The sequence below is a fragment of the Rhipicephalus sanguineus genome, chromosome 3, assembly GCF_013339695.2.
Source record: "Rhipicephalus sanguineus isolate Rsan-2018 chromosome 3, BIME_Rsan_1.4, whole genome shotgun sequence".
Classification (NCBI taxonomy): Eukaryota; Metazoa; Arthropoda; class Arachnida; order Ixodida; family Ixodidae; genus Rhipicephalus; species Rhipicephalus sanguineus.
This window is the reverse complement of record NC_051178.1, coordinates 231,439,559-231,454,015: the sequence shown is the minus strand read 5'-3', so window position 1 is coordinate 231,454,015 and position 14,457 is coordinate 231,439,559. Positions and strand designations below refer to the sequence as shown.

At 43.9% G+C, this 14,457-nt stretch overlaps 1 protein-coding gene across 1 annotated transcript in view; it reads left to right on the top strand.

The window, feature by feature from the left end:
- The window catches only part of LOC119388382 (nuclear cap-binding protein subunit 1-like), a 41,912-nt gene that overhangs the window by 5,796 nt on the left and 21,659 nt on the right, over nt 1-14,457 (top strand). Inside the window, 10 exon segments of the mRNA XM_049413932.1 lie at nt 603-665; nt 667-677; nt 1,747-1,816; nt 2,567-2,782; nt 7,339-7,436; nt 7,965-8,028; nt 10,309-10,419; nt 11,896-11,960; nt 12,502-12,639; nt 14,009-14,112. Of these exon segments, the coding sequence (XP_049269889.1) occupies nt 603-665; nt 667-677; nt 1,747-1,816; nt 2,567-2,782; nt 7,339-7,436; nt 7,965-8,028; nt 10,309-10,419; nt 11,896-11,960; nt 12,502-12,639; nt 14,009-14,112 (940 nt within the window).

The following is a 14,457-nucleotide window of genomic DNA, read 5'->3' as shown; positions in this document are numbered from 1 at the left end:
ATCTGTCAAGATCCACTTTCGCAGCCGGATTATCCAATTTCGGGCAAAAATGTGATGGTACTAAACACATGAAAATGCATTATTTCCCAGGGACGTTTGCCGGGAATGAAAATAAAAGCGTATTAGGTCGAAAAACGTATTATGCAGAATCGTATCTACGAGATTCCACTCTAGATGACACCGATTTCATATTTGATCATTACCTCGTGGTGCTCAATACTTCGTTCATGTGGACAATGTGCACCTGCACATAACTTGGTCAACTTGTTCTTTGACGAATATACAGGCATGGAAACCATACCTTGCCCTACATTTTTCTCCTTTCCTTTTATTTCTTCGTTTATTTTCCCCGTTTGTGTGGTCATGTATTATTATTCATCAGCATTCAGTACTCTATCTTACTTGATACTGATTTGGTGCTGTGCCTGTCTATTCCTTCATCATTTTTTCCTTCACTCTTTTCCTCTCTTTAGATTTATAGTGTGTTGCCTGTTTAGTAATCGTTCCTCAGCAGTAGGCATTGTGCTTTGAACCTTTCATGGCAAGAATAGTGAGCTTGAAGCTGCTACTACATTGGGCTGTGTGTGCTTCTTGTAATTCAGGTGGGGCGAGAGCTTTACGAAAAAAAGGACCAGGAATTGGACCGGCTGATGCGTCACATTGACTGACTACATCAGGTATGTGTGCTGCAAGCTGCAGTCTGATGGATAGCATTCAGCAACATGTTCCTTAATCTGTACAGAGCAAATAGTGCTTTTATAACCTCATTTTCGTCAAGGCCTGCTTTTTAACATGTGCACATTTCTGCTACCTTTCCTCTGGCAGTGCAAACTGACAGCCATGCATGCGCTGTAGAAGTGGGAATACCAGGAAGTGTGTCAACTGTCGAACCGATTAGTTATGTGCTTTCCTGCTGGGTTAGTCAATGGATTTGTACTAGGAGCGATGCCTTAAAATATGCATATAGAAAAATTTGCTGTAGCCAGACCCTAATATTGAGAGGAGATGTTTAGGCTTTAGCCTATTCATAGCTTGCTTATAATCTCTTGGTTGGATTAAGGAAACTCATTCCGGCTATGCCACATGATCTGTTACGACAGTGTCCTCATGGTGGTTACAGGTATACAATAAAGCAGTTTAATGCTGGACAACTCTCCAGTCCTCGCTATATGGCTCTGCACCTTAGGCTACGATACTATTGCTGAAATGTTGGATATGAAAGTGTTTGCAAAAAGTAAAGTCAGCTAAGAACATCTACTTGATGGTCTCTGGGGTGCTCCTGTGCAAGTAGTGTATGTTTGAAAGATGTGAAAAGTCTGGGCATCTCATTAGTACATAACCTTTCAAGCCAGAAGTATGCACACTTTACACTTCCGAAGAGCTTCAAGATATTTCGTAAGAGCTCATGCAATTTGGCGGTTGTTGATCCTTTGTTGTCACTTTTCCTGCTCCATTTGTTCAACATGTGGTAGAAGTAGTGGAACACCTGTAAAAGTTTCACCTTCAGGCAACCAGTTGGAATATGCATTGATGGTCAACACACGATAAGCAACCGATCCAGCCTGTTACATGCATAGTGCCGCATGCTATGAGTTTAGCTGTTATTTGAATTTGAGATCGCACATAGGGGGGTGTTTCGAGAAATGTCAACATGCTAGCGTTTCAGTTGTGGAGCGTTTCAGGGGAGACTGTCATATTTTGTTCGTGCTGCATAATGGTCTTCTTCATGCGCATGTTCATGAACAGCAAGCGGCAGAAGAGGCATGCTCCAGCCTTGCGTGTTTGGCAGGCTGAAGCCCCTCATGCCCAGGAGGAGGTGAGTGTTGGTCCTGTGCTTTCAAACTTAATTTTAAAGGAAAGAGCGAGCATGGACATTTGGGTTTTGTTGGTTGTGAATGGGAGAAGCAGGTTTATAGAGCTCAGGCCATTGGCATACCATATAACTAATCTCCATTTTATCAACATTTTTTTCATGTTGTTCATTCTTTACTTGTAAGTGACCATTAACAGCTTTGTCGCCTTTGTTGCGGTGTACAGAATCTTTAACATAGCTTTGAGCTGGTGAAAACAAAAATAGTAAGTGTTGAACATGACACAGAGGTACACGCAAAGTATAGATTGACTGGTTAGTTGTAAGAGCATATGTGCAATAATAGAAGAACCTATGGCTATTGTAATGAAACACCAGTGGAAGGATGGATACTATGGAAGGATGGATTGTATGGTGCTGGTGATAAACTGTTGTGAAACAGACGTCTACATTAGAAAAATGGCAAAGCACTTTTCTGCTTCCTGTCGCACTTATCCTGTTGCTGTGAATTGTAGACATGACCTGTACACTCCTTGAAAAGAATATTGTAGTGGCTAGTTTATATTTTAGCAGCGTTTCGCTAATTTCAGCTTTGAAGAAAGAAGAAAACATCATGCTTTTGCATTGCTGTAATTTTTTAATTTCTGTCTCCCTCTTGGATACGGTCTGAAAGTCAATGTGTGGCAATGTTTGGTACTACCCTACCCATGATACTACCATTTTGCATAGGTTGGATGACCTGTGTTTGCTCTGCAGGGGCTCGACTGCCTCTGGGCGCAAGTGTCAAAGCTGCGCTCTGAGAAGTGGGTAGAACGGCACCTGGTGCGTCCCTACCTAGCCTTTGACGGCGTCCTGTGTGAGGCCCTCCAGCACAACCTGCCCAGCCTGCCCCCACCGCCACACCAGCCGCACTACATCTATCCCTTCCCCATGGTGGTGTTCCGGCTCTTTGACTACACCGACTGTCCCGAGGTGTGTTGTGTAAAAAAGCTCCAAATCACTGCCAATTACATGTGGATTCAGGAATAATGTTTGGATGTGTTAGACCCCATCCCTTTCCCCTTGAACTTTGTGTGCATTGAACTGATGTATGGTGCGTGAAAAATAGTTATTCTTCCCAGCTGTAACTGTGTCGTCAGAATGCTCATTTCGATGTGAATAAGTCTATTTCCAAAGGGGCCACGGCCATCACAGAATACAATACAGTAAAACCTCGTTAATTCGAAGGCCTCGGGACCGAGAAAAATATCCCAATTAAGCGGGATTCCCAATTATCCGAAACAACGCGAAATCAAAGAAATCAGCCAGAAAACGTGATGTACGGAAGTCACACCTTTATTGTGGCAAGTCAGCCTACTTGGAGAAAAATTCCTCCATGCGTGACTGACGCGTTCGGTAGTTCCCAGCACTGAAAGTCATATTTTCCAGCCTGTCAATGAGGCGCAGCATCTCAGCCTCGCCGCCGTTGCACTCGACGAAGCTGCGCACAACACTAAAGGCATCGATGACATCCGCCAAAGGGGGTGCTCGGGAGGGCTCGTCATCGCTGTCAACATTAGAGGCCGAATCGGTCGATCTCGCAGCTATCTCGCTGTCGATGTCGGCGTAACACGTCTGCACTGTGCACTCGACATTTGCGTACTCGGAGAATCCGATTGGAGTGCACTCCTCGTCCGCGTGCAAAGCCTCATATCGAGCGCAGAGAGTCTCCCCTTCTTCATCAAACGGGCAAGTGACAGCGGTGACAGCAAACTCAGCGGAGGTTGCCGCTTCTTTCACAAAACCGGCGTGCTCAAAACACCGTCGAATAACGGTGGCCTCCACCTGCCTCCATGCGTGAACAATGAGGCAAATACCACCGAGGAGGTCAATGTTATACTCCTTTCCGTTGTCATAGCAAAGGAGCATTAGCTTCAACAGATTGTAGCGATATATTTTCCTGGTATGGTGTATGACGCCCTGGTCCATCGGCTGCGATAGCGACGTCGTGTTTGGGGGTAGAAAGACCAGCCTGATTGCCTGCAGGTTCTGAATGTCGCCGTGAGCTGGGCAATTATCGACGACGAACAAAACGCTGCGCCCTGCGGCCGCAAACTTGCGGTCAAGGTGCCGCACGTATTCTTCAAAGAGTGCAGCCGTCATCCAAGCTTTCTTGTTGTTTTTATAGATCAGGTCATCCTTGGATGGCAGTCGTGCATTTTTGAAACAACGAGGCTTTTCTGTCTTCCCAATAACAAGCAGTGGCAGCTTGTGCTCACCGCACATGCTTGCACCAAACAAAACAGTGATTCTATCTTTGTTCTGTTTCCGCCCCTTAATGTCTGCCTCCTTCAAAGCGAACGTCTTCGTAGGCAACATTTTGTAGAACAGAGCAGCTTCATCAAGGTTGTAAACATCTGCTGCTTCGTACTTGGCGAGTAGTGGAGCCAAGGTGTGCTGCTTCCAGCCGTCGACAACAGACTGATCCGCGCTGCCACTCTCGCCACAAACAGTCACGAATGTCAGGTTGTTGCGCTCCTTAAATCGGCAAAACCATCCATTGCTGCATTTAAACTCAGAATGTCCAAGTTGCAGCGCCAGCTGGTTGGCCTTCTCACGCAATATGGTCCCATTCACAGGAAGGTGTGCTGCGTTGGCTTTCTGCAGCCAGTCGATCAGAGCTGCTTCAACGTCGGCGTACGTAGGCGGGCGTACCCGTGTACGCTTTGACGAGTGCGTCTTGCTGTAAGCATCGAGAATTTTCTCCTTATTCTTGATGATGTTGCACAGCGTTGACAGAGGCACGTGGTGCTTTTCGGCGAGAGCCGTTTTTGACGCCGTCGACTTGCTGGCCTCTTCAATTAAGGGGAGACACTGGTCTGGGAGGCGGGAAAATTTTGAAAAAAACAATTTTCTCAACTATTTTTTTTTTATAATCTAGAAGGTCTAAAAAAGTCATTTCCAAAATATTACAGACATGTAATGCATACTTGTCGACTTATTTGGTCTTGAAGTCAGTTTCATGACCATTTTTGCTCACCAAAGCACCTCAAAAAGTCCCATTCAATAGCGCATTGTGCAGGAACCACATTAAGTAGCACAGCCATTTTGGTCTCATTTGAAACACACACTTTTCTATTAGCTGTTCTTAGCACAAGAATGCTTTTCATCTAGCAGAGGCGAAGCCATTGCGCTTAAAAAAAAAAGTGCTCGCACAGCATTGGTGCATTTCTATCACACGGGGTAAATTATTCCTTCCACCTTGGATGCTTGAGGATGCTTCTGCTAGACAGTGGTGCATCGTCGCATTGTCCGCCATTTTGCGGAGATGCCTAATTGATGACAGTGCAATGGCAGGCAGTCGTTAGAAGTTTAGAATTGCTCATGCATTCGGGAGGAAGTGATATCGGCAGCTGCAAGAATGCAGCATATCACCAGCGAGACCAGTGTCAAAAGAAACCATACTAAGAAGAATAATGATGACCATGTTCCTGGTGGCTTCTACTATCCTAAGAACACCAATTCAGGCCTTTTCCAGTTCAAAATAAGTGCCCACCATGTTTCTAAACTCCTTTTCTCATTTTCCTAAAACCATATTTTTCATCACATTATAGGCTGTTGCCCACAATATCTTTTGATGTAGCGGTCAGATTTTGATAATTTTTGCGGTATTTGAAAGCTTATGCATCGATTAGTGCAAGAAAACCAAGAAATTACGTTTTTCTTAATAACTATGATTTAAGTTGCAGTAAAATTAAGCAACAATTTCTGATTTCTCATTAGTGTACTTGTTAAGGCCATACCTTTTGAATGGATACAGCTAAAAATTAAGTTATGGTTATGTTGCACTCTCTGGTCTTTATAGGATGCAGTGATATCAAATTCAAAAGGTATTTTGTGAGAAAGCTGTCAAAAGTCTGGGCAGAATGCAAGTGTACGGAACAGTCAACATCTTACAATCCATGCACGATAGACAAAAAGTAATTGCATATTTGTTTTCAGCAGTCGAAAATACATATTGTGCGTAAATTTCAGCCAGAAATACTAAAAATTGAGACAAGCAATTTTCAGACCAGTGTCTCCCCTTAAGCACACCTTTTCGTGCAGGGACAAGCTCTTGTACTTCGGCATCTTCCTTCCAAGCACACCTCAATCAACTAATTCACAGGGAAGACACTCAAGCGGAGACAGGAGACAAATGGAGCAGTCGCACCGAATCGCACAATGCTCGCCAGCCGACATCCAAATGGCACAAAGACTCCACAAAACATTCACTTCGCTAGAGTGGCTAACATCGCTGTTGAGATGATGATGATCATGATCGCAACCGCACGCATCGCCGCCTGGCAATTGCTAAAACATGGCGTCTACGACGTATTTCCGGTAAAAAAAAACATGGCCTTCGAGATCCATACATCAAAAAAAAATGCATGTTTTAGTTACAGCCTCCGAGATTCACAACACCCTTTGCATATCTTGGAAGTCGCGGCCAAGTGTGCCAATTAACCGGGAAGTCGCAGACTGGCCGCACCAATTATCCGGTTAAATTTACATGTAAAAATTTGGGACCGCGCAAATAATACAAATTATCCGGGATTCCCAGTTAACCGAGTACAAATTACCGAGGTTTTACTGTATGTGTTCCTTAATTTTGAAAGTGTGCACGCATCACCTCCAGTCATAGTACAGGCACTGAGATGTCTAATTACTTTATTGGTAATCATTCAGAGGTTTTTCTAACATTTCTGTGGCCCTGAAAAGAATGAAGTAATGTTTTTGTTGTCGTAATGGTTGCCCTGCCTCATGTTCACATAAATAGTATGTTGCTGTAGAATAATTGCTGCTTTTGGCAGAAAGTAGGCCTGCTATAATGGTTAAGGCAACAACATAACCTTGCACATACCGTTTGCAGTCGGGTAACACCGCTTTTGCAGCTATAAATCTGTCTGTACATAGCTCTTTGCTTGCATCTTCGTAATGTGATACTTAAAACATGATAATATGTAGACAGCTTTAGTGAAGCATCAGTTATGGTATGCCCTACTGACATTTAATTTTTGTGGCTCTGCACAGAACTGTGTTAATCTCGCAGAACCAATAACTGCATCTGCAAGAGGGGCGAGTGACCTGCAGTCAGCTTGGCTGTGAGGAGCCAAGGAAGCCAAGTGGGCTCACTGTCATGCTATGCTCACTTGGCTCTGCAGCAAAGCATTCTGCCTTCTATTGCCGCAGCATGAATTCTTTGTGCATGTGTACCGACATACCTATTGAAATACTGTAAATTTATTAGGATGCATCTGTCTGTGTAGCGGACTGCGAACATTCATCTGAAACTCTCCGATGTTAAGGTGCCTGCTTGTTATACGTTTTGAGTGAATCCTTGTCTGTATTTTTGTGGTAGTCACCAAATGGGCTGGTGCGTCACATCGATGTCACACACTTTGCTGGTGAAAATGCATCGTTTTTTATTTCTGAATGTATCTCTTGCTGAGAAGGTTCACTTAGTGGGTGGTTTACATTGGGTGGTTTACCCTGCTGTGTACTCCTAGGGTCCTGTGTTGCCAGGCTCCCATTCAATTGAACGTTTCCTGGGCGAAGAGCAGCTACGTCACATCCTTGAACGCAACTACGCAGATCGCAAAGTCTGGTGAGCCATACTTCTCCTTGTCCCTGTTCTGTTGCGCTGTGGCTGCCTACAGACAAGGTGTTTTTCGTGCAAGCTGTTCGGTACTATTTCACTACTTAGATTCTAGAAAACTAGGGAAAAAAAAAAGTCTGTTTGCATTTCTTCATTGACATCATCTCGTGCATTAAGCTACACTGTCCTTTGATGTGGCAGGTGGAGAACATGTACACTCAAACCTCATTATAACAAAGTTGCATCTGCCAAGAAAATAACTTCGTTATATCCGAAAATTCGTTATAAACATTTATTTGTAACACTGTAGCTATGACAAGACTATTCTCCATTTACTTCGTTATAACCGATAATTCGTTATATCCGTGTTCATTATAACGAGGTTTGAGTGTAGCGTATTGCAGGGCAGTAACTTGAGCTACTGTTAAATTATTCTGTTGCCTAGCATTCTTGCTTTCTGTGCACTTTTTCTGTGCAAGTAGTCTGATATGAACTGACTTACTTCTCTCCTTTTTTTTTCTTTTTTTTCCCTCTCAGTGCTGCACAGCTGCTGAGCTTCCAAGGCAAGCTTAAGGTGCCTCTGGAGTACATGATCGTTGAGGTGAGCAAATCGCATTTTCATGAAGATTGAGCATTTTCCCTAGATTATGGCTCACGGCAAATGTGTTCTGCGGATGACCACAACATTACCCTGTCATTTAGAAACTTAGTTTATAGCTGTGCGAATAGCAAAATGTGTGTGAAGCGAATTCGAATATTGGAGTTTGAGCGCAAATCGAATCGAATCAAATGTTTTTCGAATACTTCCACACGAAATTACAGAAAACATTTGCGGAGGATCCCTGAGCATATTTTTATGAGGTGGGAACATGAAAGCATTTCCCTTCTCTAGGTTGGTGTTATGGAGGGGTGCTGCAAAGTGGTTTGCCAGAGTTGTGTTATCTGGATATAATGAAATTGACAAGTTCCCGAAAAAATTTGTTACGAACAGGTTTTCGTTATATGCAGTTTCAGCATGAAAATTTGGAAAAGAAGCGCACAAACGGGGAACTGAAGGCAGAGCTCACCCAAAATATTTATTTAGCGGCAAAAAACTGCATTATTTTGCTCTGTTGGTTGTTCGAGGGGTGTGGCAACACATTCGTGAGACGTCAATACAACGCTGCTCCGTCATCGTCTAGCTGTGGCCTCCGAGACGGCGCGGAGGCCATGGTCTCTCGAACCCGAGGCGCAGCGCAAGATGGCAAAGCACATGATGAGTCGACCTTCGAAGATCCATCATTGTCACCTTGGTGACATTTCTCACATGGCTTTTACAGACGCCGGATGTGTGCACTTTCGCAAGTCTAGCCAAGTAACATTTTCACGTTAAATTGTAGTGCAAAATCTGGCCATAAACAAAATTCATTTTGTATGGTAAGCTGTATACCTGGTGGCAGCACGCTGTCCTCTATGTGAAAACGAAACTTTGCTGCAAGCTGTCGCATATTGACACGGTGACGTAACGTGCAGTATTGGCACGAGCTTGGATAACGATAACTTGATATTTCACCGTTTCTAGGACGATACAAATGAATTTTATATCGCAGGCTAATTTTGTGGTGCGAAGACATCATTCGGAAAGCACGTTTCGCAAAACGAGTCGATCAAGTATGAAACCGAAACCACGTTCGTGGCATTAGCAGCACGGAGCGTCAGTGGCAGATGTAGTGACATCGCCATCACAAAATGGTGACCGAAAGCATTTTAGAGCTTCTTCGCACTGGCTCATTTCGTGCTCGACTACGGTCTGCCTGCATCAAATTTGTTTGCAGCAAAATGGAAATGGTGACGCGTTCTTTTCATTATGAAAGCTCATTTCAAAGAAAAGTTATTTCGCATGCTGAGGACAGCTACGTCGCGTCTATTTTGTGTGGTGCAAACGAAGGAAGGAGGTCCTCAGCTGCGCATCGACCAGGAAAAGTTTCTAGGGACCCAAAATTGGAAAATATCTGAATCTCAGTGACAAGCTTTCAGACATTTTCAAGCAGCTCCATGTGGACCAAGCCCGTCAAGGTAATGGACCTCGAAACGGCACGCGGTCAAAGCACTGAAGGAAAGGAACTGCCAGCAGAATAAATTTCACTTTCCATGAGGGTGCATTGTCCTTGCCTTTTTTTTTCATAACGGATCGTTAACATAGGAGCATGTCATAGTTTTAAAATATCATTTAGAAGCCCTGTGATTTGATTTTTAGCGAATGAAACCATTATATTTATCTTCCGGAAGCTCGAATAGTGATATCCCAGTGCGAATTTAATCGAGTAGCAAACAGTATTCGAAAAGTATTTGAAAGTTTTAATATTCCTGCACCCCTAATTATTTTAAAATATTATCTAAATTGCATGATTTTGGTATTTGAGATAGCCAAGGACGTCGGCACATCAGTCGTTGCTGTTATTTATAATGCCGGCAACATCGCTACCTGTTCTACTATCCTCACAGCTCTTATGTGACTGCTTTCAAGTGTCATGTTTCATTCACAGCTTTGCTGTAAAATGGCAAGGATTTTTTTATGTATGAAGTTCGCAGCCTGTCATCTTTTTTTATTTCTTCATTCCTGCCCTTCAACTCCCAGTAGCACTGGCTGCTGGAGGTAGAAAGGGAGAGGGCCTACATTGGCAACGAAGTTTGCGTCCTGATTGCATGGCAACAAGGCATTTCAGTTCCTCTTATCTGCTCCAATATTGAACAAATTTGAAAAATTCTGTCTTTAAGACGCTTTCTAGATAGCATGCAACGACTTGCTTTGTATAACCAGAATTTGCAGTGGGGCTTATTGAAGGGGCCCTTTAAAGGGTAGTCGGTAAGGAACGGTGTCGCATTTCTTCACGTTCTGCAGGTGATCTTTGGCGAGCTGCTGCGGCTACCTACCTCCAGGCAATTGGAGATTTGCTATGGTTCGCTTCTGTTGGAGCTGTGCAAGCTGCAGCCCAGCAGCTTGCCCCAAGTCGTATCCTCTTTACAGGCCATCTTATATTAGACTCATTTACCATATCCTTATTTCAGCTTTGCTCTATGCATTGTGAAGAGTACAGCTTACAAGCATTCACTTGCATTGCAGTGGCCAGTGTTCAAGAGACTCTAAAGGGAAACAATGAATAGGTTTAGATTGATGCATTGTACTTTGGAAAGTGTAACCTTGTTAATTTCACCATCATAGGTCTGTTAATAGAGGAGGAAATCAAGGTCAAAGTATCATTTTTAATGTTGTGCCGAAATCTTCATGCGTGACGTCGCGGATTTCAGAGTGTATTTTTCATATTTTCGCATCATTGGCTCAATGAAATTTCCTGAAACTTGGTATGTGGCCCCCTCAAAGGACAATGTACTTCATTTTTACTGATTAGGAATGACGTAGGAACTAGTAGACACTGTCCAAATCTATGACATCCCGACGTTTGGTGCAGAAACTTCGAAGTGGCGTTGCCATCCGCATTTTCTTGTTACGCGTTTTCTCGCTTGCCAATCGTCTTCTCGTGGCAAGCTTGGTGATTTTGGAATTGTGAAAGAATAATTTATTAATATGAGGTAAATTACTGATATGCTGCTAGAGATCAGAGTCCATTGATGGATATTGACGTGGCATCACAGAGAGAGAGAGAACTTAAAGGGACCGACAACTGGGCAGAACGTGTGATTAGATCCTGGTAGAAATGAAAATACCATGAAATATAGTGACAGATTCCAGCATCCTTTCCGCATTGTGAGTAGGATTTATAGTTTTAATTCGTGCTAAAAAGTAACAAAAACCGATATGTTGCGCAGCCTAGCGAAAGAGCCTTGAAGCAGGATTATGAAGACGGTCACTTTGCTGTACGTAGTCTGATGCTGTCATGCGTGCCATAATTGGTCCTCAAATTTAAAGTATGTATATTATTATCTATCCCCGCTCTATTCTGTGCTGCCTACGAGGTAAAAGGAGTTGCGTGGTGAGAGGCGGCACTGCCTTCGCGGACGCCAGTGGCCCATGTCCAGCCGCGGCGCATGCGCAGTAAACTGCCGCGCTTGAACACGAACTGCTCTCGCACTCACTGTTTGCAGCATGTGTTGTCAAGTGTGTATAAGACTTCATATTCGCCGCAGATAGAAAGATTCTCGTTAAAAATGTTTGATGGTGTTTTCCACGTTACCATTCCGTGGCTAGACACTCTGACCAGTTAGCTTTCCGTCGCGCTTAAGAAAATAGGTGCCCTAAAAATTGGTTGTCAGTCCCTTTAAGAGAGACCACCCTAGTGTGGTTTGCTATTCTGCTTAGGGAAAGGACGAAAATGGATGAAAGATAATTCTGGAAGGACATCTCCAGAGCCTTTGGGCTTCTAGGCATACAGTTTGAAAAAATCACATTTTTAGACGACCATAATATAGAGATGTTGCTGTGTGTCCTAACCATACTGAGAGGTCATTTGCACTTGACAACCTATTTCAGCTTGCACAAGCTGTCGAGCTTCTCTACGAGCAATTGGACACCATGAACACTGACTGTTTAGACAGGTGAGGTCCCTTTAGTCGATGTGCATTGTTGTTCTTGCCTTCCCAAGCTTGTCATGCATGGTTGTGACACCTACAGCAGGAAAAGCACACCATGTTTACTCGAATCGAGGCCGGCCTCAACTCTAAGCTGACTCCTCTAAATTCAAGTGTAACAAAAAAAAGCTTAAAAGAAAACTAATTTTTGAGGAATGCAAGCAGTACAAGACGGTGATCACCACCAAAAGCTCCAACCACCTCTAGGCACCACTCTGACACCACATGCTCGGTGCTGCCGCCTCGGCTACAGCAAAATTTGAAATAAACACGAATGCGCTGGCTCAGTACGCATTCAATATGTCAAAACTTCTGGGCCAAGGTGTGTGTTCGGTCACAATGAGAAGCATGCATAATTGCTGTGGCATTGGAGAGCAACGAAGTCTTCAAATATGAGCTCATCTAGAAGTTTCATGACGAATGCGTTCAGAAAAAGATATCGTCCTAGATTCAAATGAATACAGTAAGCAGGCGTACTTACAGCATCGCTTGATGGATTGACTTCCAGGTTCTGCAGCTGGTTTGCCTATCACCTGAGCAATTTCCAGTTTCGATGGACGTGGGACGACTGGGCTGATGCCGTCTCCTTGGATCCCCTCCATCCCAAGGCTGTTTTCTTGCAACAAGCGTTACATCGTTGCCTCAGGCAAGAGCTGGTTGTCATTTAATATGGCACAACATGTGTACTACACGCACTCCTTCCTTATATGTCTGGGGACCCACAAACTTTCTCCTTTTCTGCTTCTGATGAGAAGCAGTTTAAAGGAGCTGCTGCTTGTTCTTTACATGCGGTCCATGTGGTTTTACTGGAATGCATAGCCAGCAAAACAACTCAAACTGTTAAACTAATGTGCAAAGTTGGGAATGGCAGGCCTAGTAGCTTTTCTAACGACACCATTACGCTGTCCCACAAAATTCTGTAGGCATGTCTGTACATAGAAGACAGTATAAAGTGTAGAAACTGGCAGTAATACAGCTTATAACGTGTGTTGCCGAAGCCACACTTCAACTTTTGCTAAATTGTTCATTCCCAAAACTATTATTGAATGGAACCGGCTGCCTCTATCATTCGCAACTGAAATGAATGCATCTGAATTTAATTACATCTAATTAATTACATCTAAATTTAAGTCAGCATACTGGGATTGAAAAAGTGAGAGCTTGGGTCGTAAAGCCTTTAAATTAGTGGAATGCTGCCTGTACTGACGATGGAGTTGTTGTCACGCACACAATATCTGCACTCTAGCTACCACTTCACAATGATGCAACTGTTTAACTTTCCTTAGTATAAGCAGAGGAGACAGAAAACGCATTCTTGATATGAGCGTACATCTGGCGCATTTCATGCGGCCAACACGCTGCCGGAGCCAAGCCATAGCACAGGCTTTTCCGTTGCCTGGGAAACCCCCCCTCCCCTTTCCTCACTCTTCATGCTCGTGACGAGCTGCTGTTGTGGCTTCTTCTTGTTTTCTTTTTTCTTCCTCTGCTCCTTGTTCATTCATTCCGTGTCTCCTCCTCCATATCACCCTCGTTGCTCTATCCCTGGTTGGCACACTCCATCAAGAAGCACACTCGCTACCTCATTTTCTGGCGAAATTCACGGGCATCCGCATTATAACTGGTCATTCATCTCTGGGGGCTGCACGATAAGCAGGATGCTTATACATGCAGTTCTACTGGATGGTAAACAGTAGTCAGAAACGGCTGCGTCATAGCTGGTCCTGTACTATAAGCAGTTATGTCATAAGTGATATAAACAGTACTAGAGTACTAGCAGTAGCTTAGCTAGAGGATTCACCTTATAATTATGACTTACTTTACTGTTTTGGTAAACTGTTTGAAGCTGTCACTACATCGTGCCTCCTTCCCACGTGACAGTGGTCTCAGATGCATGTGGTCGCACTTGGAACATTTGTCAAGAACTAGTGTGCGCTTATTTTAATGCAAAGCGCATTGTTTGATTGTATGCTGCCCTCATCTGTAATCCACGAAAACACATTGTTGTTTCGCAACAGGTTGTCCTATCACCAGCGAGTGGTGGAACTTGTGCCGGCCTCGTTTGCCCCCTTTTTGCCTGCAAAGCCAGTTCCTGACTACCGTTTTGAGAAGGAGGGAGCAGGTGAATTGACATCTGAATTTCACTGCATGCTTGAGCTGATGGTGGAGTAGTAGTGTGAACCTGTCATATGTTGGTCAGTCTAGCATACAAGGAAATTGAGCACTACAGTTGTACAATCCTGCTCAGCATGAGTTGCAACAAGCTGCCCGTGGTCAAACAGCGCCAACACTGCACAGTGGCGCCAACATAGAAAACAATCAGTGACGTAAACACTGTTTGAACTACTGGTATTCACAAAACCAGTTTTACGTGTGCTGTTGTTACAGTGTAGGCTTCGGGCCCCTTCAACCATGGCCACCGTGTTGCAACTCATATTCAGCACCACTGTACTTTGGCAGCAATATG